Here is a 27,076-nt window from a genome sequence, read left to right as displayed (position 1 = left end):
TGTACCATGATGAAATCTCACGGTCCCACCGAGCACCTGAATCATCTTTGTATCCAGTATAACGCGTATACACTACCTGCACATTAATCACACAGTAGCATCTTGGCTATCACATTCATTATCAAAGCACATCAGTGCTTATGCTCAAGTAACTCCAATTTTACTTAGCAATGGTTCCAAGGCACAAAGTAAATGTTGATAATTTGGATATGGCAAAGAGCAGTCACAAAGTATTTCCTATAAGTAAAAAGACAAATTCTCAATTTATTGAAGAAAAAAAAAATTTCTATGCTGAGGTTACCAAAATTTATAGTAAAATATTCTGAGAAAATATATCCACATTTTTATAATAGTGTCCTATTATAATTTTTCTATTTTAAAATATTAGTTTTTTTTTTTTTTCATAGGGGGTGGATTTTCAAGACAGGTTCTCACTGTGTAGCTCTGGCTGCCCTAGAACTCACTCTGTAGGCCAGGCTGGCCTCAGACTCAGAGATGTCCCTGTCTCTGCCTCCCGAGTGCTGGGATTAAAGGTGTACACAACCACGCCCAGCTATTATTGAACTCTTAATGTCCCTAATTTGTAAATTAAACTTTATCATAGATATATGTACAAAAAGAAATCATGGCATGTCTAGAGTTTCAAAAATCCACTGGGGATATTCCAGATAAAGAACTGGCAAAAGGTCAGGCATGACGGCACACACCTTTAATCCCAGTACTCAAAAGGCAGGTGGATCTCTGAGTCTGAGGCCAACCTAGCCTACATAGAGAGTTTCAAGACAACCAGAGTGACATACACAGAGAAACCCTGACTCAAAAATGAGAGAGACAGACAGAAAGACACAGACACACAGGCAGAGTGATACTAACTATTATTACTAGAATAACACCACCAGGCTAGCTACTAGGTCTACAACCTTATCCTAGGTACTGTGGTGAACACAGAGGGACGAGGGGTACTCATCCCCCTCACAGCACTCAGGTCCCTCATTAGGAGAAACGTTAAACAGATCAGAAGCATGTAGATAAAAGAAAGGCTAATAGTTCCTTTTTTCCTGACATCTTAGTGAGGCTGCAGTGGTCGTCACCATTCTCTGAGCTTTGCCATGCCACCCAAGGACGACAGGAAGAAGGATGCCGGAAAGTCAGCCAAAACAAAACAAAAAGCAAAAAACAAAAAACAAACAAATAAACAAAAAACAAAAACAAAAAAAAAAAAGACCCAGGAAATAGTCTGGTGGCAAGGCCAAAAAGAATAAGTGGTCCAAAGATAAAGTTCAGGACAAGCTCAACAATCTAGTCCTGTTTGACAAAGCCACATATGACAATTGTGTAAGGAAGTTCCCAACTAGAACTTATTACTCTAGGCATGGTTTCTGAGAGACTGAAGATTCGTGGTTCCCTGGCCAGGGCAGCCCTTTGGGAGCTACTTAGGAAAGGAACTTATCAAGCTGGTTTGAAAGCACAGAGCCCAAGTAATTTACACCAGAAACACAAAGGGTGGAGATGCCCCAGCTGCTGGTGAAGATGCATGAACAGGTTCAATCAGCTGTGCATCTAGAAAACTACAACTTTATTAAATCAAAAAAAGAAAGGAAGGCTAGTGACTACGTGACTGTGCAGACACTGCATGCACGTTAACAGAAACCCTGGAAAGCGCAAGTGCACATGTTCACTCCACATTTGAAGAGAATTTCAATAGCATGAGGTGGGAGACTAGAAGTCCAGGCATGGTCACCAACACAAGCAAAGACCCTGATAAGAAAAAGACAATGAGCACAGACAAACTGAAATAAAAACTACACTGGGGAATAGTAACAGTAAGGAAGGAGAAAGACTTGGGCAGGCTGCAGACTTCAGTAAGGGATCCTTTGTCAGATTAAGAGCATTTGTGAGAAAAGCCTAACTACCAGAGACTTTGCTAAATGAGAGGCTCCTAGAGGTGCAGCTCAGCTGGCAGAGTACAGGCCTTGCATACACAGACCCTGGATTCAGTTCCTAGGACTACATACATCATGGTGCTCACACAAGAGATCCCCAGACTCCTAAGACCCAAAGGTCTCATGGAAGTCTAGGCGCTGAAAAGGGAGACACAAGGCCTAATGTGACTGCCAATCTGTGTCAGCAGACAACAAAAAGCTTCACCATGCTCTAGCTTGTGCATGCAACACAAGAGATCCTAAATTAAACATACTGACATCTAAACTATTACCTATTTAATATCAGCTTGCCAAAAAATAGTGCTTTCCAACCATTTTACCGAATGGTCTTTTACTGTCTAAGAACTAGGAAGAAAATGTTCTTTATGACAATCACTTTAAGTTTTTAATTATAGATGCATATGCTTATGTGCCTGTCAAGGGGGTGCACGCACACACAGGCACCAGTATGTAAATCAGAGGATAACACATGCCTTTACCACTGAGCCATCTCACAGGCCAGCTCTCACCTCTTTTAACATCAGATTCCAACAGTATCAAATGTCAAAAGTATTATTGTTCAAAGAGCTGAATAAAATTCATATGACTCTGGAGTGTGTAAAGTCAAGTAGGTAGGAGATCATGGCACTGACTGAGATTGCTCCATGGGACTCACTATGGAAACAGCCTTTGAGTGTTCCTGTGCTGATAGCACAACAGAGCAAAAGCTAGGTCAAAGGTAACCTGGTCACTTGGAACTTCGCCATCACATATTTTAATAGATCAAGGACTGATGTGAGTTTTTCAATGTTCTCAGAGAGATAGATCAAGACTCTCTCATCCAAGAATCTCCAGCTCCTTTAACTTTTCATTAGTTAACTGAACTATATGCTTTACATAGAAAATTAAAAGAATAATTTAGAAAGAAAGGATACCATTCACTCCTCCCACGTATGCATTATTTCATCTCTCACTCTCAAGAAATCACTTTCTGAGAAGCTCATTTGGTCAGTGCTCCAATGTAATATGCCTAGAGATTTGGGGTGAATTTTCTCTGGGCGGCAACAAGAGAAGTTTGGCAGCCCTTACATATCTGGAAGGCTCCTCTTGGTTCTGGTCGTTCATGTCAGCAGGGACAGTCCGAGTGGCCAGTGGTCCCTCTGCAAAAGGCTTTGGTAGCTGACCTCTGAACTCTGATGGAATGAACTGAAGCTGCCAACTGTCAGAAACACAAATGAGAAGAATGAAAAAACACAAGGCGGTAATATTGCTAAACACATTTGAAACAAACAACCCTTAACCCCAAATCATAAGAAAAACATTCCACTTAAAGAAAACATGATTTCTGCTAAAACTTCTGTCAGGGAGCAGAGGCAGAGGTCATGAGTCAGTCTGAAGTCATCAAAAAATTTACAACTAAAGGTCTCTCAATCCTTTACTCAAGACTTAGTTTCAAAGCTTGCAAGTAAATGGCCAACCACAGAACAAGGAGAAGAGTGTCACAATGTCACTAACTCCCACACAGTCAGAAACTAGTCAGAATTAAAGCCAACTCAGGTGCAAAGAAAGGTAATGGCACATGCACTAAGAAAACACTAGAATACTATTTTTGTCTGAATAATCCTCAAAGGCTTTTCAGCTATGAAACTGTCTCAAATGTAACAGGCAAAGGTCAACATTTAAAATACAAGTTTCACCTTAATCCTTAATGACTGATAGAAAATCTTCATATGAAAAAAAAATTACTATCTTACCAGGTGAGGAGCTGCTGAAATCAGCAACATTACTCATCTTAACCAGACTTCTTTTTCACTTAAAATGGACCAAATAGGAAAAACACAGAAGTCCAGGGTGGTATATTGTCACATCTAACACAGGACACTGGTACACTGTAATCACAGCTCTCCCTATTGCCTATATGAATCAGTGTGAAAATTTACTGTTGAATGGAAAAAACTCCTTTCTAGAGCCACTCTTCTTGCCAGGGTCTCTATGCCACTATTAGGAGCGGCTTAATGTCAACTGCAGAAGGAGAAGATGCACCCTCAAGAGGCAGGGTCTGGATAAAGTGCTCGCTCTTCCAGCATGAGCACCTGACTGTGGATCTGCAAATAAAAGCTGGTATGGCAGCATGCACCCGTCACAGCACAGCAGATAGGAGACACAGGAAGAGCCTGCAGGCGCTCCAGGGACATCAAGAAGACCGACCCTGTCTCAAAAAATAAGACAGAGCTGGGCATGGTGGTACACAGCTTTAACCCAGCTTTAACCCCAGGACTTGGAGGCAGAGAGGGAGGTGGATCTCCTGTGAGAAGAGACCAACCTGATCTGTGTAGCAAGTACCAAGCCAGCCAGGGCTAGGTAGAGACACCTCGTCTCTAAAACAAAAAAAGGCAAAGAGCAATAGAAGATGATACATGACATCAACTTCTGGCCTCTACACATCAACATGCAAGAGCATGTGTGAACACATATGTACACACACACATACAGAGGGAGAGATTACTAGCATTAGCCTAGGGACAAACTGCCTTCACAAGTTCTTAGATGCCGGTGACTAGAAGTGCAAGTCCTGGGTCATGACCCAGGGGAAACGTGCCTGAGGACAGCCAAAGCTGACCTCTGGCCTCAATACACACTTACACATTGCACATGTGCCCACACACATTTACCTCCCAAGAAAAAGTTTTTAAACCCCCCAAAACAAACAAACCCTAACACAATCTTGCCATAGAATTGCTATTTTTTGATGTAAATTCCTGGGAAATGTGGCTGAAGAGATGGCTCAGAAGTTAAGAGCATTTGCTGTTCCTGCAGAGAACCTGAGTTCATTCCCAGCACCAACATGGAAGCTAACAATTTAACTCCAGTTTCAAAGGGTCTGATGCACGAATCTGGCCTCCTTGGGCATCAGGCATGCATGTGGTACACATATGAACATGAAAGCAAAACACTCATGCATGTAAAAATTAAGAATAAGTGAATCTTTAGAACTAACTAAATAAAATGCTGAGATTTAGGGACTGGAGAGATGGCTGAATGGTTAGTGTGCAAGCTGTGAAAGCATGAGGGCTGGAGCTCAGGTACACACCCATGTCAACACACCAGGCATCCCACGTTGAAACCCCAGCACTAAGGCAGGCAGAGACAGGAGGGTACCCACTCACCCACTTCTAGCCTAATGGGGTGGGGTGAGGTGGGGTGGGGTGGGGGGCAGCAAGTTCCAGGTTCAGGGAAAGACTCTGCCTCAAAGGAACAGCCACAGAATGATAGACGAGGACACTCTATGGCCACCTCTGACGGTTTTTTTGAGCACGCACACATACATACACAAACACACACACACAAACACCATCCACACATACACAAATCCTTTGAATTAAAAGAAAACTTACTTATCAGGCAAAAGGAAGCTGCTGGGAAATCGATACCATTCTTTCCCCACACAAACGTTCACAGGCCTGCCTTCTGGGACAGTGTGGATGGTTGGGTCTGTGGCAATTCGGTAAAATTCTGGATACAAATCAAGGGGCCCATGATATCCTAAAAAGGAGAAGAGTTCAGAAAAGCCAAAGAGATGGTTCTAACTTATAATTCATGTTAGCACCCTACAATAACCTGCATGAAATTTAACAAGTATGGAGGCCCACAGCAGCTCACCAGGAAGCTGCTCTGCACAGTGCAGCCGTCTCTCTAGCTGGGACAACCGCCACAGTGTAGGCTTTAACAAATGTAACTTGCTTTCTTGTTCTTTCTATACCGTTTTACCCTCTAAATTTTCTACTCTTTGGGCATATTTTACTATCACGACCCCAGTAACGATTATTAGTAAATACACAGCCATGAGAACTTAGCTCCAATCTAGGCTTCATTACGTTAGAAGCAGCTATTTAAAAAGAGGGGAAAGAGGCTGGAGAAATAGCTCAGCAGTAAAAAGGACTGGTTGCTCTTTCAGAGGTCCCAGTTCAATGATTCTCAGCACCTACATGGAGGCTCACCACTGTCTGTAATGCCAGTTCCAGGGGATCCAATGCCCTCGCTGGCCTCCACAGGCATCAGGTGCACATGTGGTTCCCATACATTCAGATAAAATATCTATATCCAAAAATATTTAAAACTGAAAAAAAAGAGGGGAAATCAATGCTATTGGAGGGAAAAATGTCTTGTGACATAAAAAAGAAATAGCAATCTCCTTTTTAGTCCTGAGGTATGGAGGTCCCATCCCACTCATTATCAGGCCCACATTCCTTCCCTTTGGGGATGGCCTTTTCTCAGCATAAGCCAACTACATGCCACAAGTAAATCCTAAGGACAATTTCTTTATGAATATGGGTGAACACACTCCCAGCACATCTACCTCTGAACAAAGCCACAGAGCGTGAGAATGACAGAAGTCCAAACAGGAAAACTGTTCCTAATGCCAGCCAGCTGGATGTCACAGTGTAATGCTCCAGGCGATATCGTTGAAACACAAAGTGGTAACATTTCTAGAAGGAAAGGCAACTATATTAATAAAGAAGATACATAGCATCACAGAAACAATACACACAGCCGAACACCATACAGAAACAGAGATAATATACATAGCCACACGCCATACAGAGACAATACGCACAGCCACACATCACAGAAACACTGGGGAGGCAGAAGCAGAACTAGGAGTATGAGGAAGGGTCTGAGCATTTGCAAACACTCGGTACCAATTCTAAATCCAAAGACCAAAGCCTGTCCACAGGTCAGCCCAGCTGGCCAAAATGCCAAGAATGAACTTGGTGTCAAAGGAAAATTATGTGCATGTTTTGGCTAGCTAATAATGTTCTAATTTTTTTCTTTTTGGTTTTTTTTTTAAGGCAGGCTCTTATTCTGTAGCTCAGAGTAGTTTGCAATCCTCCTGCTTCTGCCTCACAAATATAGAATTATGTATGCGAGTCCAACCCCTGCCATCTAATGACTGAATAAAAATCAGTAATTTATATATGGCAATACAGACATAGTATAACAAAAGTTAAAATGATATATAAAGTCATATACATGCTTATTATAATCACAATAAACTTGATATACAATGTGATGTGATATGCAAAAGTGCTACGTGTCTTGACAAAAGATTAAGTGTTTTCAGCATTTTCTAAATTATCTCACATAACGCTATACTTTTATAAATAAAGTTACCTTGTAAAACTATTGCTCTGATGGACATGGTGGCACACACTATTAGTCTCAGACAGTGAGGTATAGCCATATGGAGCACTATGATTCAAAGCCAGCCTGCCACTCCTCTGCTGTGAGGTGGCATAGATTCGGGGGTGATGCCCTTCCCCCCTTTGCCCCTCACCACCTGCAACACTTGGGAGAATGAGCCCTAAACTTTGCCTGTGCAGCACAGCAGAGCTGGACTGGTAGACGGAGTACAGTGTGCCAGCCCCAAGGTGTGAGAGCAGAGAGAGCTGGCCCAGCTCCTTGAAAGCTGCAGCACTAGAGAAGTGGGCCTCAAACCTGCTTGGGCAGCACAGTGGAGGCGTGGGTACAGGTCAACTGGCCTGAGGGCACGAGAACAGAAGAGCTGACCCCGCCTCTTCCTGATGGCAGCATTGGAGGAGCAGCGCTGGAGAACTCGCTCTAGTGGTGCGGAGAAGGGAGAGCCAGTGCGCTGACCAGCTCAGCGACCACCCAGGCCCAGATCCAGGGCTCTGAGTTGGCCCACCCCAAAATCTATATCATCTGCTAAAGGCTGGGACAAATGAAAGGACCAGCCCTGCTGGCCCAAAGCTGCAGCATCCCCATGACACAAGGCAACAACAGAATAACCCGAAAGAGGCCCAGGGGGGACCTAATATGGAGGGTGTCACAGAAGCCAGAGATCTCCAACCAGACCATGGAGTGACTCGTTGCAATGAGCATGTGCAAGTGAAGATGTGTGGACAGAGGACACATTGTGGAACACACTGCGACACACCACAGCCTCCATGATGAGATGTTTTCTATGCTTTCTCGTTGCTGGTGTGTGTGTGTGTGTGTTTAAGAGTGAAGGGTGATATGAGCTGACGGGGTGATAAGCAGGACTGAAGTGAATGATGTGAAACTCACAAAAATCAATAAAGTTTTCTAAAAAAAGATACACTTGGCAAAGCTGAACTTGTTGTTTATGAATTCTCACTAAATCTGTTAAAAACAAAAACCTATCTTTTTTTTTTCTCTCTCCCTGACTACTGCAAATGGTAGCAAGAGCACAAGAGAGTTCCAAACTACTGAGGTCATAAACAAGATAATCCAACAAATAAATATAAAAACAATTGCCAGAGAAATGGCCTGGACCAGCTTTAAGTCAGGTTTACAAACTGTCCCATACCGTAATTGTCGATACAGTCCCAAAGCCCTGGTTATGCTTGACTCTGACCTAATAGTTATAAACACACATTCTGTGTAGTCTGCCCCAGTGCCACCATACTTAGTGTCCCATAAGATAAGTTAAAATGTATTAGTAAATGAATCCTGTAGACAGGAGACAAATGAACATTATTTAAAATTTGACAATTTTAAATAGAGTGACGTATATCCTTGTCAATACACAAAGCTTTCAGAGTCTGTTCTGTAGCAGGTTTTATGTTATGGATAGAGGTGCACTCGGTATTTTGTCTTAAGAGTTTTTGTTGTTGCTGCTGTTGACTGAGACAGGGTCACAGTGAATAGCCCTGGCTAGGCATGAAACTCAGACATTCAGCTGCCCTTAAGTTTTCTGAGCAATTATGCAGACGAATGCTTCCCTGCAACTCACCTGAAGTGCAGAAAGAGAAACGGCACCACAGAGACATATAAGCGGATACACTGGGAAGAGAAAGCGCTCCTCTTTGTGAGGCTGGATGAAGAAAATTATAAACCAAATATACATTGGCGCCAAGGTAAGCCAATATGGATGTCCTAAATTTTGAACTGCAAGACAGAAAACATTCATGTCATCACATGAGAACAAAATAATATATTTAGTTTAAATTTTTTTATTTAATTTGATACTATATCCTAGGACATCCCATAAAATGTTTCAGCTTAGGAATTTACCCTCATTCTTAATATTACGGAGACACGGAACAGAAAGGAACACACTCCTTGAGTTCTTCTTCCAAGAGATCTAAAACGTAGAGGGAGGTATAATATGCTAGATCTGGTTAAAACACAAGGAGAAGGACAGTTAATGGATAGCAGAGCTCGGTAAATTCTAGTTGGGTACAGGTGAAAAGCATGTTCTTTGCGATGTGTCCTGCCACTAGGACTGAAGACTCCTTAAATTAGTCAAATCCACTTTCTGAGTAGTCCTTTCATGCAAACACCAGCAGGTTTGTTAAAATAGGCATGTGTAGTAAGAATTCTGGTCTTTACATAACAGAAGCCACAGTTTTAATTCCAGGTTTGAGATAACGAGCTGTTTCAGATTGTTCCTAGCAGCAGACTATTTGCCTCATGTGTGCTCTGGCAGAGGCATGATTCTGCCAGTTTTAATTCTGGGGACTCTAGAGAGGGTATAAAATGCCAGAGCCCCAAGAGAGGAGGCATGGCTATTCCTCCTGCTGGTTCTTGCTCCTGCTGCTACTGCTGTTGCTGGTTTGTCAGAAAGAGACAAGCTGGAGATATCCTGATGAGATGAAGACTGGACTTGCCCCAAGAAACTCAACACTCCTAATCAGCAGGAAGTAATGCAAAAAAGATCTCAATACCCCTCTCCCCACTCACCTCCTATCTCTCCTACCTAGTGTTGGAAGGGATTAGGATAGAACAAGGGAGAAGGGAGGGAGAGGTATAAGAACCCAAATAAAATAGCCTCAAAAGGAGGCCTATAGGTGATGTCCAGACATGGAACTTGAAATAAAATAGCTCTAAGTAAGTTAAGTAAATATTGCAAACAGGCATGAATAAAAGGGGGCGGAGGTACAATTCTTGAACCCTTTTCATCAAGCCCCAATCCAGTCTGCTCCATTGTGTTTTGTTGTCCATATTGCTTCAAATGCCTCATTCTCTGGAGTGCTGCTGACAGGAGTGTTACCATGTTCAGTGGGAGTGTTTCAAAACAAACATAAATGTACTCTAAAAAGGTGTTTCCTGATTACATTTTCTCTCCTCTATAGTATGCATCTACTCTGAATCACAATGTTGGAGCCAAAACGTACTTGAAGAATCTGAAAGGAAGGAAGGAACACAGTGGTCACTGAGGCCCACGCTCCTGCTAGAGAATTCCAGTCACAATGAGAGGGACATGAAAAATGCTGGCAAAAGGTGGACAGACAGCCCCCCCTGGTGTTCATTACATCTACAGCATGACAGAAAGAGCCCTCCCAAGCTGCCCGATTTAGCTTGTTAGACCATTGGTGCAACTATGAACTCTTTGGAAGTAAACACTCCTGACCCTGGGTCAGTAGACAGCTCAGTGATTTGCACTGCCATATAAACTTGCCAACCTGAGTTCAATCCCCAGAACCCACAATGGAAGAGAACTGCCTCCCAAAAGTTGTCCTCTGACCTCCACATACGTTACAAGATATACCCTCCTCTCCATCTCTCTCCCACTCCCCTTTCCTTTCTTTTCCCTACTCCCACAGATCATTTTCTAAATCTTTTTAAATGAGTGAAGATCCCCTCACTGTCTAGACAGAGCATGCTTTATAAACCATTAACAAGAAAAGCAGAATGGGTGAGAGGGAAAGATCAATCATCTGCCACGCAAATCCAACCGAGATGTCTTGAGCTAAATCGTTCCAAATCTCTTGTGAATTTCTGCTCAAATCTGTCTTCCACAGTGCAGGCACCAGATACCCAGCTCTTCCACTTGAGAAAACAGCAGCTGTGTGACTCAGTCAGAGCAAGCAACATGCTGCCACACAGCAGAGGGTGCCGGGAGCATTGCGCTCTGCCAAGTCCAGAGCTGCTGCTGCTGCTTCAGTTCCTGCTTCAGAGTGCTTGCCTGCAACATGGGTTATGCAGCGCTGAGCACAATCATCCAAGACTACAAGTGGGATGGTTCAAACAGGCTGCTCTCCTCAACTCTTCCCAGTGTCTCTGCTTCCTGGTGACATCAGATCGCACTGAACTCCTTCCCTTTAGACAGTGGTTCTCAACCTTCCTAATGCTGTGACCCTTTAATACAGTTCTGAATGTTGTGGTGACCGCCAACCTAAAATTATTTCCGTTGCTACTTCATAACTGTGATTTTGTTACTGTTATGAATTTCTTTTCGAGAAGAAAAGAAAAGGCCTTCCGCCTCCCTGAGTGCTAGGATCACAGGTGTGCGCCACCACGCCCAGCATGAATATTAATGTCAAGATCTCATACACAGGATATCTGATATGTGACCCCCAAAGAGGGTGCAACCCACAGGTTGAGAACCACTGCCTAAGAGGATACAAAGCTCCAGCCTGTTTAATTCAAACAATTAACCAAACCGTAACATGGGTTCAAATAATCTACAAATACAGACTGAAATTTCAGTCACTCAACGATTTCCACAGAGAAAATGGAGACTAAAATGAGCAGATTTTCCACTGACTATTTAACCTGCTACTTGCTTCTCCTCCCCCAAAACCTACCATTTCACATACAACTTACCATGGAATCTCTGCAGCAGGTACTCCATAAGAAAAGTCAGTGGCAAGACCAGAAGAGCCAAAGCAAAGGCAACATTGAAATTCAGAAATCCATTGATTAAATAGAAATACCATGGTTCCGTACCTGAGGGGAACAGACAGGAAATCGTTAGTGATGCCTTCAGCACCTGTTACAGTGTCTGACCCTCATTCTCTTTGCTCCAGTAACACTGACAATGTAACACCCAAATGAATGAAAATCCACAAGCCTATGCCTTCTTCAGTGCTCCGCCGTACACAAGAGCAGAAGATGGAAAACAGGCTGGTTAAGATGCCGTGATGGCAATTACTGGGTCTTAACTACTTCACCTTATTCCCAGCAATAGAAATCTAGTCCATCTTGTCCTCTACGTAGAGGATGCAGAACTCCTCTTCTCCTGAGGATGTGGTAATACTGTGCCACAGCACACACATGGGTTCAGCCCTCACCCGGGCCTGACCCTGCAGGAGCCTCCAGAAGGAGAAACTATTTCTCCTCTTCATTACCAGCCTCAATTCTGTTACAGCAGCACCACAGATTCAGACAGACCCTGACTGCACCTACTCCCAAAATGCCATGCCCTCATGGGACAACACTTTGACATTAGAAGCTTTATAAGCACAGAACCAGGTGAAGCTAAAACACAAGATATAATTTGAATTAAACTATAATTTCAACAATCTGCAGACCAAATGATCACAACCAACAGATAAACTTGCTTGGAGCTATGCAGCCCCTTGAAAAGTTCTACTCCTATTTCACAGTCATACACATAGGTACATGTGCTTCAAAAGAAACACTATCTCAGAGCTGGGAGTAGAGCTGAATGGTAGGGTACATGCCTAGCATGCGTAAGCATGTGTGTGTCTGTGTATGTGTAGTGTATGTGTATACATATAACTATGTACATACTTAATAAAAAGCAAAGCTTAGCATAGTTTTGTTGTGTTGTGTTTTGTGTGTGTGTGCCAGTACAGGTGCCCATGAAGGCCAAAAGAGGGCATCAGAGCCCCTAGATATCAACCTGGGTGTCAAATGACCCTTTCACAGGGGTCACATATTAGATATCCTATGTATCAGATATTTAAATTACAAGTCCTAACAGCAGCAAAATTACAGTTATGAAGTACCAAAAAAAAAATAACTTTATGGTCGGGTTCACCACAACATGAAGAACTGTATAAAAGGGTCACAGCATAAGGAGGAAGGTTGAGAGGCACTGCCCTAGAACTGCAGGTACATGTGGTTGTAAGCTGCCCGACATGGTATGGGGAATCAAACTTAGATCATCTACAAGGGCAGCAGGCACACCTAACCATTGAGCCGCCTCTGCAGCCTCCCCAGCTCCACCCCACCCCCGCCTCCTCCAGATTATGATCAGAGACCCAGATCCTGCTCCGAACCCAAAGGATTCAGATGAAGCAAAATGGCTAAAACAAGTCTCATTCACATGGTTTTTATTCTGCAACTCAAAATCCTTAAACCTGAATGATAAGAAACAGCCCCCTCACTGAACATTCAGCTGTTTTCTTATCTGCCTTTCCCTCTGTATGATTATTTGAATCCAGCAGTGAGTGACACATGCAGTTTTAATCAGTGTGTGTTGTGACATCTGCCTTGCACCATAGCAATTTCCTGCAATCAGCATTGCTTAAAAGGGTAATCAAGAGGCAGAGGAACAGTCAAAAGAACCTAACATTTTGTAGCCTGCACAGCAAAATAAGGTTAGAAACTAAAACCATAATGTTAGAGACACTTAGAGGAGCAAGAGGGAAGAGGGTTTGCCAAGGAAGGGCTCAAGTTCAATTGTGTGCCACCTCTGGGAAAAGTTCATCCCGATCAAAGACAACTAAATGGTTAGGAACAGAAGTCCTGTCCCAATTCAGGACATCTTTAACCTTTTCTCCCCCATTAATCTTTGAGTTGTGTAAAACCTCTAGATGGTTTAATTTTCAAGACAAAAAATGTCATCTCAGCCAGGCAGTGGTAGAACATGCCTTTTATCCCAGCACTCAGAGAGGCAGAGACAGGTGGATCTCTGTGAGTTCGAGACCAGCTTTGTCTACAAAGCGAGTCCAGGATAACTACACAGATTCCTATCTCGAAAAACCAAAGAGAAAAGAAAATGTCTTCTCTCTGGGTTTCAGTTAGTAACAGCATATTTTCTAAACTGAATCCTTTAGAATCCAGCTTCCTGAGAGGTAAACCTCACCAGCCACTCTCTCCAGCAGTACAGAGACAAGGCAACCTTTGACTCACTGTATTTCATAGCAAAAGTCTAGAAACCTGGGCCTGTAGAGAAAAGCAGATAGCCAGAGAAAATGGGAACCTTCTCTGTGAAACCATGAAGGATGCTAACCATCAGTGGAGGAAGGCTGCCCTCTCTGATACTTGCTATACGGATGTTTTCTCGGTAAGCACCCCCATTTGAAGCAACTCTCTCCACCACAGCTTACCATACCACACACTTCCTGTGTGATCTTGGTGAGCTCATAAATCAAGTTCTCAGCTAGTTCGTGCACATTTCCTAATAGATGTGCTTCCCTGAAGGATGGAGCAAGCACTGGGAAATAAGCCAAGACCGAAGAAAGGTCAAGTGACCAAAGTCTTAAAGAAAAAAAAAAAAAAAAAAAAGGCAAAAAGGGATAGAAAAGGATGAATTCTGCTAGCTGGTGTCCTTCCATCCTTGATGGCAAACACACCCTGACAGGGCATCAGCTTCTACCTCAGGCATTAGCATGCTCATGCTCAGAAGGCTGAGCTCTAAGTTGACAATCCAAGTAAAACACACTTCATGACAAGCTGAGCATGACAGGGGCACAAAAGGACTCTGCAGCAACGTTGCTGCAGGAGATGACTCACCAGCTCCTCTCTGTAGGGAAAGTGCCTCAGTCCCTTTCACTTAATGAGCTACGGGAGCCTTCAGAGAGGCCAAAAGTAGGAGTACTGTTTACTGATCCATAGGCTAAATGACGGGGAACTTCTTTTTAAAGGCCTGTAATTCTATAGAACTGTGAGGCCTAAATAACAGGTCTTCTTACAAATGTCCCACTGGCACCAAGAGGCCAAGGTCACCAAGAGCAGAGGCTCCAGGATAGCCTTGCCTGCCAGTCAACTTTAAGCAGGCTGCATCAGAACCCCATGAGGCTTCACCCTTCAGCTTAAGAATAGAAAAACCTAACAAAGGTTCTCTCTTGCCTTTAGGTTCTCCTAAAACCTCCGGTAACAGCAAAAACTGACAAAACACATCACCAGCCTATGGCATTCTGACCTGAGCTGCAAAGCGCAGGTCTGGAGAAAACCCATTGTTCTCTTTTCAGACCCTCCTCTTGGCCATGTGCTCCTTAAGGAAGCACATCCACTCACCAGAGAGCAACACCTGAGAACTGGAGATCCTACCAGAGGCAAAATTTGGTGCCTCTGGTAGAAATACCAACCGCTTCTTTTGCTGCTGTGTTAAATTTTACATTCTGACCTTTGACCCCATAGAGATGTTTTGTCCATGACTGCAGTTTTAGTCTACACTACTCTGTATTTCCCAAATACCAAGGTCTCATTCCTTTTCCTTTTTTAACCAAACTCATCCTTTCTCAACAAGGACTTGGCACAATATTCCATGTGAAGCAGGCTGTCAGCATGTGTCTGTGCGTCACTCCATCATTCTAACTGGCCAGGGCTCCTGACCATCTTCCAAACAAATGCACAGAACTCCAGAAGTGGCACTTCTCAGCCATTCTTTGGGATGGGCTGCCCTTTCTACACCTTGAACTCATGTTCTCAGATTTACTTTATTTCTAAAAAAGATTTATTATATATACAGTGTTCTGTCTGCATGTGTGCCTGCATGCCAGAAGAGGGCACCAGATCTCAACTTAGATGGCTGTGAGCCACCATGTGGGTGCGGGAATTAAACTCAGGACCTTTGGAAGAACAGCCAGTGCTCTTAACCTCTAAGCTATCTCTCCAGCCCTTATTTTATTATTTTATGTGTATGAGTGCTTTACCTACATGTAGGTCTAGTGCATGCCTGGTGCCTGTGGAGGCTGACAGAAGGCATCAGATCTCCCAGAACTGGTTTTACAGTTGTGAGCCACCATGTGGGTGCTGGGAATCAAGCTTTCTGCAAAACCAGCCAGTGCTTTTAAATGCTGAGCTATTTCTCCAGCCCCATGCCCCTTTTAACAAGCTTATTCTTCAGGATACTATTTAAGCCAACAAACTATAGAGGACCCCCCTGATACCAGAACCAATAAAGAGAGGCTATTTCCATGCTTACAATCTAACAGAGAGACTTAAGTCACCTGGCTCACAGCTGAAATGTTTAAACAGAAAATTCTACCTCTGCTGTAAAAACAAGTTTATCACCCTAGTCTTTAGCTGGGAATGCAGGTTAGTGGTAGAATGTTGGTATGTGCCAGACCGTTTTAATCCTGGCATCTAAAACAAACAGAACAAACAAGACAATGGTACCCTTGTCCTCCAGAGCAGTGTGCACGGGAGACCCAGTGCAGCCCACCCAGCACCTACGAGGCAGGCTCCTGCTTTTCCTGCCTGACTCACACTGATCCTGACTCCAGCAGAGGGACTTGTCCCTGTGACCGTCTGCCTGCCTTCCCACATACAGACAATCTACTATGTTATACTTAAAGGTTTGCAGTCTTATGAAATAGCAAGTTTTGTGAGACAAGAGCCAAGTGCAGTGTTTCTTTAACTGAAGACTACTCATTGATCTAAAGGGGATAAAGAGGCTTGCTGTGTTCTTACACATGAAAAACTAATTGAAACACACACACACACACACACACACACACACACACACGCAAAACCTATCACCAGAGGAAACTCTTAATTTTCAGGTTAAGTGAGTGCCTAACACAGCTAATGAGGCACTTCAAACAAGAAACTCCTGTAAATAGTAAAAAGAATGCAAAACAGTGTCAAACCTTAGATGAAAGAGCTCTAGTTCCCATGACAAGAGACACCCAGCCTCCCTGATGACTTTGCAGCCTCAAAGCACCCACAACAGCTGACACTGAACCAATAGCCAGCCAGCAAGGATTTTAAAGTATTTTACATGTATTATCCTTATTTTATGTAAAAAAACAAATCAATCCCAAGTCAGCACTCATCAGGTCCAACCAAAGCAGTCCTAAGACAAAGAATGAGGGTCCTGATTGATACTCTAGATATCAATCAGTCCTTGTTGTCAACTTTTTACTATAAATCTATAATGTACAAGGAGTTCCAACTTAAAGCTATGATGAGAGTGTTCTCTCTGTAAGAGACATGCTGAAGCAAGGAGTTAACCCTCTTAAGGAATGGAAATCAGACTTGTATAAAAATTTTTCAGCAGTTGTGGCAGGAGGATCACCAGTTTGAGGCCTCTGGTCTACAGAGTTAGCTCCAGGACAGGCAGGGCAACACAGAGAAACCCTGCAAAACTTCTGCCTCATCTAAGAGTCCAACCAGGACTCTACATCCTGTAGAGCAGAATTAAATTGAGTCAAATTAAAGCACATTTACAAAGTGGCACAAAACCTTGGGACTCTACTCAACCAAACACTGAGCGAAATGACCAGCACATGCTAATGTCCATAGCTCTACTATGTCCCCAAAACTAGCCCTGGGTCCCTGACCAAACCCTAGGAATGTCAAGTCTTCTCTACTTTCCCTACTAGCCTGATTATTTCTAGAGCTATCTAAAGGGCTATAAAAATGCACCACTTTCATATTTTTCTCACAAAAGTTTCATAAGCAGCCAGAATATAATGACCCATTTGTGAAAATGGAGAAGCCAGTTTTTCAAAATTAACACAAATTAACCTATTCACCTACAAAGAACAAATATATTTCAAACTGAGTACATGTAAATTGATTTTTACCATGCAGTCTGGACTGACTGGAATCAAATAAAATCTTATAAATATTCCAAAATAAGGAGCAATTTAAAACACGCAAACTTTCCCTAGCTGAAGAGAGACATCTAGAGGCTATCAAGTAAGCTACTGGTTCAACTGGGCACGTCGCCAAGCAAATGTAGACACAGACGCTGACCTGTGATAGAATATCAACCCGATTCCTAATGGGCCAGGACATTCAAATAGACTGAAGGAAAAGAAACTACGCTAACATCAAGGGGGGAATTGGTTCATAAAGCATTTACTGTCCTGGCTGATCTAGAAAATCTCTACTCATCCATCTGTAACTGTCACCAGCTCAGATGCCCTTAGAAGTTAAATGAGATTGGAGTCAGGTGGGAAAGAGGCAGAGGTACCCAGGTACCTGCAGACAACATCCCAGAGGAATTACAGGCATTTTCTTCTCATCTTAAACTGGCCAACCTACTCACTCTCTCTTGCTGACTCTAGTCTCATTTGCTCACTTTGCGGGTTTTTACAAACTTTCTTTCCTGAAAAAAACTAACATCAAATGTGTATATATAGAAAACATATTTAGGAATATAATCCTTAAAGTTAGTAATTCTACGTGAAGGTGATGGGACACTTTTTATTTTCTTTTTGTTATTACATTTATTTTCTGGTACTAAGAAGTTTGGAGGGTTTTTTTTGTCATTGCTGTTTCTTAAGATGGGGTCTCATGTAGCCCAAGCCAGCCTCAACTTGCTATGTAGCTAGCCTTGAACTGCTGCTCCTCTTGCCTCAACCTTCCCAGTGCTGGAACTACAGGCACATGCCACTGCAACCAGCTCAAAAGTAGTTTATGATTTAAAAACAAAACAAAAACCAGGCATGGAGGTTCAACACTCTAATCCTATCACGTGGGAGACTGAGGCAGGAGAACTGCTACAAGTTTGAGGCTAGTTCTGGCTACAGAATGACACCATGCATAGTCGGCACTCTCAGAGCTCTCCAAGTCTAGATCTGGGAATAATGCTCAGCAGCACAGAGGGTCAGTGCTGACTACCACCCCAGCCACGGAGACACAGCGGCTGTGCTACCTGTGCTACCGCTGTAATATAATAAAAGCCCTGACAGTCAGTGCTGACTACCACCCCAGCCACGGAAACACAGCGGCTGTGCTACCTGTGCTACCGCTGTAATATAATAAAAGCCCCGAGGGTCAGTGCTGACTACCACCCCAGCCATGGAGACATAGCAGCTGTGCTACTGCTGCTCTCTAGAAAAACACTCAAATAAGTAGAAGGACACAGCACAAAATGCCACTTGGCCAGTGCATGCTGATATCCCCACAGCACTCAGAAGTTCAAGGCCAACCTGAACTATACCGGAAGCCCACAGAGAAGGAAGGAAGGGAGTGGAGAAGGTAGGGTGTATTTTGTGAAATGAGAAAATTGGGTTAAAACTGTGAAACACAGTTTTTGTTTTCTCCTTTTTCTTCAAATTTTCTAAAGCCTTACCATAGAGATCAGGTCCATGAGAAGTGAAGACATTATACAAAACAATGTTGAGAGGTGCAATCACCAACTTTCCATAATAGTAGCTGTCAATGACCACCACAGGCACCTAAAGCAGAAGAAGAAACAGGTGTGAGTTTCAAAATGTTAGTGGAAAAACTTGGGAACGAAATAAAACAAACTTCTGATGTTTCCTTCCACACACTAGAAGCTGCTGAGAACACACGAGCAAAGCAAGAAAGGAAACTCACCAGGAAAAGAATCAGGGCCACCAGGGACCAACGAAAGAAACTCTTCCACCTGTGTTTCATGGCCAGTGAGTCAAAGGCGATGGGCAAACTATTCAACAGAAACACAAAGTGAGGCGTTAAGAAAAGCACTAAACACTCAGGACAGAGCACACAAGCCTATGCTGAGCTGAGAACAAAATGGCTCTCCCAGAAGCAGAGAAGAAAGGAAGCTGGTATGTGATAAGATGCCTTCTCAAAAACAAGCTAGTTTTCCCCAGGACCCATCAGAAAGCTATGCTTGCCACAGATGGACAAGAAATGCAAACACTAACCTGCTGGACAAACTTGACACTGACCTGTATGATCTGGATATGCAAGATATATTGATTATAAATTAATGTAGGCTATCCTACACCTACCTCACAAATAAATACTGACCTCTCTCTCTCCTGAAATTAACTAGGATTTTATTATATATTTTTAACTTATAAATAATTTATCATGTGTGGGGTGTCCGCAGGCACCCATGTCATGGCAGGTTAGAGATCACTTTGAGGAGTCAATTCTATCCCTTCCACATTTATTTGGATCCCAGAGATCAAACTCTGATCTCCAGATGTGCACAGCAAGTGTCTTTACCTGCTGAGCCAACTCTCCTTCAGTTGCTCTCCACTTCATTCTGAGTCACAGATCCCGTGCTCTTCAATTCACCTAGGCTAGCTGGCCAGTGCTCTAGAAATTCATCATCTCCCCTCAACACTGCCATTACAGAAGCACCACCACACCTGCCTTGTAAGTGGGTCAAGGGGATTGAACCTGAGTCCTCCTGCTTGCATGCCATCATCCCCCAAATCTCCAAGAACTCCTACTTTAATAACCTGCTTTGTTTGTAGCTGTGCTAAAGTCTAATATGCTCTAGGCAAACATTCTACCACTGACCTATATACTATAGGTACTTTTAAAAATATGGAATACTATATTTAAAATAACCTCAATAACAACTAAACTATTTTTAAGCTATACATTTTTAATTATGTTTATAATGTATATTTGTATGTTTCAGTGCTGGTGCCTGCAAAGTCAAGAAGAGGATGGCAGATCCGGTAGTTGTGAGCTACCAGCATGGGTGCTGGGAACAAAATTCAGATTCTCTGCAAAAGCAGCATGTGCTCTTAATCACAAACCATTTCACTCAGCAGTTAAGAGCACTGGCTGCTTTTCCAGAGGTCCTGAATTCAATTCCCAGCAACCACATGGTGGCTCACAACCATCTTTATTGGAACTGATGCCCTCTTCTGTTATGCAGGCGTACATGCAAATAAACATAGATAGATGTTAAAGAAACAAACAGGGGTGCTGGAGAGATAGCTCAGTGGTTAAGAGCACTGACTGCTCTTCCAGACCCGGGTTCAATTCCCACCACCCACATGGCAGCTCACAGCTGTCTCTAACTCCAAAATCTGCCATCTTCACAGAGACATACATGCAGGCAAAACAGCAATGCACATAAAATTTTATATATATATATTTATATTTATATGTATTTATATTTATATATATTTTTTTAAAAGAAGTTAAGGCAGCACAAACCAGGAAAGAAGTAGTAGAAACAGAGCGCAGAAGAAAGTGGAGATACAAACTCAGGGGAAGGTGCTGGAGTAAGAAAGGAAAAGGGGTGTGGGAGAGACGCCTCAGCGGTTAAAAGCATGGGCTGCTCTTCTAGAGGACCCATAGGGCAGCTCACTCCAGAATCACTGCATACATGTGACACAAGACATACCCCTTGAACATTTAAAAAAAAAAAAAAAAACTTAAAGAAAGACAAAAGGAAACATTTCAATCCTAGGTGTCAAGGAAGATGCACAGGACAGAATGGAGTGTGAAGAAAACATCAGCAAACTTTCAAGAAAGGAATTAGCAGCAGAGGGAAGGAGGGGGACAAAAGAGTTTAACACAGGAGATAGAACTGAAAAATGCTGTTTACATGTATGAAAATGTCACAACGAAATGAGATGTGTATAATTAATAAATACTTGCTAGTAAAGCATTTTTAAAAGCAAGCATAATATTAAAGGCAAATTACCCCAAATCTTAGTGTCTATATTCTCATTTATAAAAACTAATTGTATTGTGTTTTCTTGTAGAGATATAAATTTTAGAAAATCTGTGGAAGGTTTGGTAATGCTAGCAATGCGTAACCTTCAGTAGGAGCTTAGCAGTCACCATTCTTCCTAGAATAACTCTCAGGAATGAACAATGAGAACAATATGCTTTTGTTCCCAGCCTTTGTTGATCACACTGATCTCTAACTTTGGGTGCCGCCTAGGCAGTCTGCATCTGATCCAACATTAGGATTGACCAAATGCCCAGTAACGTACAGGACAGGATTAACATTAGTTTCTTACCCAAGAGCTGCACTGAATGGCCACCCTAAGATAGCCCCCGCTGCCACTCCCAGCACAGCAATGGGTGTCTTGTCCATGTACCACCCAGTCATGGCGATCAACGTAGTATACATGCAGAAGCTGCTAGGAAGGAATGCTGCAAGAGTAAAGAAATGAAAGAAACAAGAGTCTGAGGTGAAATGGTGATTTTTCAAAGTTCACCTGCACTGCAAAATGTCAGTAATTGTAAACATACTTTGCAAAACACTCTATTAGAAATAAGCAGTAAGGCTGGAAATGTGGCTCAGTTGGTAGAGTGCTTGCCTAAGAGACACTAAGCCCCGCGTTCCCAAGAACCACAAATAAACTGGGCATGGTGGCGCACAACTATAATCCCAGTCCACAGAATGTACAAGCTAGAAGATCTGAAGTCAAAGGGTATCCTCAGCTGTACATGAGACCCTGTGTAGAAATATACAAAAGAGAAGGAGTGGAGGAAAAAAATAGGCAGTCAGAGTACATTCCTTTTCAAAAAACCAAATGCACTGATTTTTATCTTCTCACACCTCTGTTCAAGTACAAAAGGCCCTAAGTTACACAATACTATCCATGCCATTCCTTTTCTGGCCTGAACCTAAATTTAAAGCTTAACACAAATCCAGTTTTTCCAGTAACCTCAGACTTATTTCCATGCAGAGAAAATGATTCAAAAGACTTGGAGCCTTTGCAGATGAGATGTTGGTTCTGATGTGCTCTAAGACATCCTGGTTCATACCAGTACCCTACACAGATTCTAGGAAGCGTCCTCAAGGCTCAGAGCTACAGTCTGGCCTTAACATAGCCCCTTAACTATTACATCTACCATAACTTTGTCATAGTATGCAATTGTCTGGACAATCTAAGTATTTTGGAACAGCAGCAAAATACTCCTAACAACTCACAACCAAAATGTAGCTTCTGGGCTGGAGAGATGGCTCAGAGGTTAAGAGCACTGGCTGCTCTTCCAAAGGTTGTGAGTTCAATTCCCAGCAAACACATGGTGGCTCACAAGCATCTACAATGAGATCTGGTGCCCTCTTCAGACCTGCAGGTGTATATGCAAGCACAACACTATACATAATAAATCTTAAAAATAAATAAATAAATATAAATGTGGCTTCTTACGCTTCAGAAGGCCCATTCCTGGAACAGAAAAACCAATTGATTCTAACTAGAACTACAATGGACTAGGCTGTGAGATTTAAGACACTCATCCAGGGTCCACTTCAAAGACTCTACAGTAAAGCCTCTGAACTGATACTGTAAAACTACAGATACTCACAGGAAGCTCCCCACACACATCATGTTTCTGGATTGGCAAAGTAAATAAAACATAAAACGTGTCAGATGCAACTTTCATCAATAGATGCTAAATAACATTGATGTCTACTCTGGCTGCCAATGCAAACACAAAAGAGCAGAAATCTCTGAGGGCTCTGCTAATCTTGATGACGCAGACATGTTTACTATGGTGAACCTCAAAGCTGGCCTAGGGTGGAGCTCAGTGTCCCTGCAGAACAACATTCATTCTAATACATTCAACGAAGAAAACGCTAACCATGTAACTTTGTAGAAAGTACCTTTTATGTATTTATTCTTGATTATAGAAGCGTAAACCAAAATTAGGAAGTTATACTTAGCAAGATAATCTTTCTGAAGAATGGGGAACAACCTATCCTTTGCAGCAGGCTTCCTTAGCTCAGTCTACACAATGTGAGTGTTCACAAAAAGCACAGCTGGCAAGCTACCAGCCCAACATGAGCTTTTTATTCTAAGTATCTAGAAGCTAACTATGAAAATAAATGCTTGCTGGGCATGGTAGCACATGCCATTAAGTCCAGCACTCGGGAGCACAGAGGCAGGTGGATCTCTGTGAGTTTGGGGCCAGCCTGGTCTACAAAGAGATCTCCCTGACTGCCAGGGCTGTTACACAGAGAAACCCCGTTTTGAATAACCAAAAATAGATAGATGCTCAAGAGATGCAACCTCTACAGAATACATCTCAAATAACAGGCAGAAAACAGAACCATCAAACAAAAATACCTTACTCCCCCTAGTGGCCAAGAAAGGAAGTGAATGATTAGTAAAGGGAGGGAACAGACAGTATCCCGTGAGACTGCCAACTCTACATCAGTCTGCACAGGTTAAGACAATGCATATGAGTCCCTGCACTTTGCCAAAGGTTTGGTTATGAGTCTTAGTATCTGCTTTGCTACACTGCTAGGGTAGAGTCTTTCAGAGGCCCCTCTGTAGTAGACTCCTGTCCTGTTACTTGTTTTCTCCTACATCCAATGTCCATCCCATTTCTCTTTCTAAATGAGGATTGATCATCTTACCCCAGGTCCTCTTTCTTGTTTATCTTCTTTAGGTGTATAGATTTCAGTATATTTATCCTATCTTATAGGTCTATATAAGTGAGTATATACCATGTGTGTCTTTCTGCTTTTGGGATACCTCACTCAGGATGACTGTTTCTAGGTCTCACCATTTGTCTGCAAATTTCATGATTTCCTCATTTTTAATTGCTGAGTAGTATTCCATTGTGTAATGTACCACAATTTCTCTATCCACTCCTCAACTGAGGAATATCTGGGTTGTTTCCAGGTTCTGGCTATAACGAATAAAGCTGCTATAAACATGGTTGAGCAAATGTCCTTGTTGTGTACTTGAGCATCTTTTGGATATATGCCTAGGAGTGGTATAGCTGGAACTTGAGGAAGTGCTATTCCTAATTGTCTGAGAAAGCGCCAGATTGACTTCAAAAGTGGTAGTACGGGGCTGGAGAGATGGCTCAGAGGTTAAGAGCACTGCCTGCTCTTCCAGAGGTCCTGAGTTCAATTCCCAGCAACCACATGGTGGCTCATAACCATCTGTAATAAGATCTGGTGTCTTCTTCTGGCACGCAGGCGTACATGCGATAGAACATTGTGTGCATAATAAAATAAAATATATAAAAAAAAAGAAAGTGGTTGTACAAGTTTACATTCCCACCAACAATAGAGGGTTTCCCTTTCTCCACAACCTCTCCATCATGTGTTGTCACTTGAGTTTTTCATCTTGGCCATTCTGATGGGTGTAAGGTGAAATCTCAGGGTCGTTTTGATTTGCATCTCCCTGATAGCTAAGGACGATGAACATTTCTTTAAGTGTTTTTCTGCCATTCTACAATCCTCTACAGAGAGTTCTCTGTTTAGCTCCATACCCCATTTTTTAATTAGATTACTTGATCTGTTGCTTTTTAACTTCTTGAGTTCTTTATATATACTGGATATTAGCCCTCTGTCAGATGTAAGGGGGAGTTAGTAAGACCTGGAGAGGACAGGAGCTCCCGAGGACCAAATATATCAGGGCACAGGGGTCTTTTATGAGACTGTTTCTCCAACCAAGGACCATGAATGGATATAACCTAGAACCTCTGCTTAGATATAGCCCATGGTAGCTCAGTATCCAAGTGGGTTCCCTAGTAAGGAGAACAGGACTATTTCTGACATGAACTCAATGGCTGCCTCGTCAGGTCTCAGTGGGAGAGGATGCACTTAATCCTATGGCAACTTGAGGGGCCAGGGTGGCTCAGTACTCTTTCGGGGCTTCCCCTTCTCTGAGAGAAGGTAGTTGAAAGGTAGGCTACATGAGGACGGGACTGCAAGGAGAGGAGGGAGGGGCTTGGACCAGGCAGTAAAGTGATTAAGTAAACAAAAACTTTTAAATATTTAAAAAACGAAGATAATGCACACAACAGTGACCTGCAAGTATTCACATCACAAGAATATAACCTCATCAGACAAGTGCTTTTTTTCTCTCATCAATACAGCTGTACAGGCAGAAAAACCTGCTACCCCTCACCTACCCCTTACTTACCTGCTACCTCTCACCTGCCCCTTTACTAACCTGCTACCCCTCACCTGCCCCTTACTTACCAGCCGATGAACAAAACATGCCAGTGCTGAGCACCAAGAAGGCCAGCATCATCCGGCTCACATGCAGCCCAAATTTCTTGCACACAGCCCTAGAAGAAAGATAAAGGCCATTAATACTGTGGATAGTAAGAGACAGACATTGCAAAGCAAATAAAAAATGGAGGCCTATATGAGATATAACATTGAAGAGCTAACGTCAAATATAGAACTGTCTAGGAATTTTATGTGTTCAAAAAACCCAGGACTCTTAAGCTTGACACAGAAAAGCTCCTTTCTTAAGAGGAAATGTGCTTCCAATGTGTTAGGAATTTCATGTGCATGAGAAACACCTTTCTCTTGGCACAGAAGAAAAGCCTCCTCTTTAAGAAAAGCTCCATATTTTAAAAATGTCTACAATCAGTAGGGAAATAGCATGATATAGTGAGAAATAACAGACCTCGGGCCCAGGCAGGTTCAAATTCTGGCTCTGCCATTTACCAGCAGTGGCTAGTTACACAACCTGCAAGAAGTCCACATCTGTAAGATGAGGACAGTACCCACAACTACACCAAGCTTCTGTGAGGGTTACTGCCAGTGGGGTACTTAGAAAAGCACCTAGCACAAAGTTGCTCAGTAAGTCATTGTTCTCAACACAGATGATATAAAAGCAGAGAGGGATGGCAGGCCAATGGTTGCACATGCCTTTAATACCAGAGCTCGGGAGGCAGAGGCAAGTGGATCTCTGTGAGTTCGAGGCCAGCCTGTCTAAAGAGTGAGTTCCAGGGCAGCCAGGGCTACACAGAGAAATCCTGTCTCGAAAGATAAAAACAAAACAAAATCAGAGAGGACTAAAACAAGGGGTTAAAGGTTTACCCAGTGATGGAGGAGGAGAGATGACAAAGAGGAGGAACAGATTAATAAAAACTAAAAATGTATGAAAATTCCATGGAAGCCTACTACTTTACAAGCTAATCAAAATATGTCTTTTTTTAAAAATAAAGTTTCAACAAGACAATGCTATTCCCAAAAAACATGGATTATTAAATGAAAATACCAACACCAAGACACTTCCCTGTGAGTTTTGTTTTTACTGGTGGATGCTGGGAATTGAACCCAGGTCCTCTCGAAGAGCACCAAGTGCTCTTAACTGTGGAGCCATCTCTCCAGCCCTAAGTCTGAGTATCTTCTAATATGTTAAGGCACTATGAAATTTAAATGTTTCTAGGTGTTACATTTTTTAAAAGGAAGATATTTCATTGCTAGGAAACATAAATGCATAATGCATTCATTAGCAGTCAATCAACTGAAAACTCCTTGGTGTGCGGCAATGCACAGAGTGCAAATGAGAACACAGCCCCACACTGCGAACAGTGCCCCATCAGCTCAGCTCTGGGGAAGAAGCGGACTAATCTTTCACTTAGAACCAAAACTAGGGGTTCACTAAATCCTACTAGGACTAGTGAGGCGTGTACCGACAATTGAAATCAGAATGCACCACGGGGAACAGAAGCTCAGACTCCTCCTCAATCACTTTTCAGATGAGAAGCTGCTCTGCAGTCATAACACCAGGAGGTAGAAGAAAAGCCGCCTGAGCTCTCAGATCGTCTGCGCCGGTGGAGGG

General features: G+C 42.8%; 1 protein-coding gene across 4 annotated transcripts in view; it reads right to left on the bottom strand.

Moving 5' to 3' along the window:
* Window positions 1-27,076, bottom strand: part of Alg9 (ALG9 alpha-1,2-mannosyltransferase) — a 65,884-nt gene that overhangs the window by 33,183 nt on the left and 5,625 nt on the right. For all 4 annotated transcript variants that reach the window (XR_009588147.1, XM_060373748.1, XM_060373745.1 and 1 more), the window contains exons 5-13: window positions 25,477-25,565; window positions 21,542-21,677; window positions 19,158-19,245; window positions 18,910-19,015; window positions 11,514-11,636; window positions 8,698-8,852; window positions 6,280-6,409; window positions 5,318-5,465; window positions 3,012-3,141 (exon numbers count right to left, since the gene is read on the bottom strand). Coding sequence is in view for 3 of the 4 variants with exons in the window: in XM_060373748.1 (XP_060229731.1) it covers window positions 3,012-3,141; window positions 5,318-5,465; window positions 6,280-6,409; window positions 8,698-8,852; window positions 11,514-11,636; window positions 18,910-19,015; window positions 19,158-19,245; window positions 21,542-21,677; window positions 25,477-25,565 (1,105 nt within the window). In the remaining variant the exon portion in view is untranslated. The remainder of the gene's footprint in view (window positions 1-3,011; window positions 3,142-5,317; window positions 5,466-6,279; window positions 6,410-8,697; window positions 8,853-11,513; window positions 11,637-18,909; window positions 19,016-19,157; window positions 19,246-21,541; window positions 21,678-25,476; window positions 25,566-27,076) is intronic.

This window comes from Meriones unguiculatus, chromosome 1, assembly GCF_030254825.1.
Source record: "Meriones unguiculatus strain TT.TT164.6M chromosome 1, Bangor_MerUng_6.1, whole genome shotgun sequence".
Classification (NCBI taxonomy): Eukaryota; Metazoa; Chordata; class Mammalia; order Rodentia; family Muridae; genus Meriones; species Meriones unguiculatus.
This window is presented reverse-complemented; position numbering and strand designations above follow the sequence as displayed.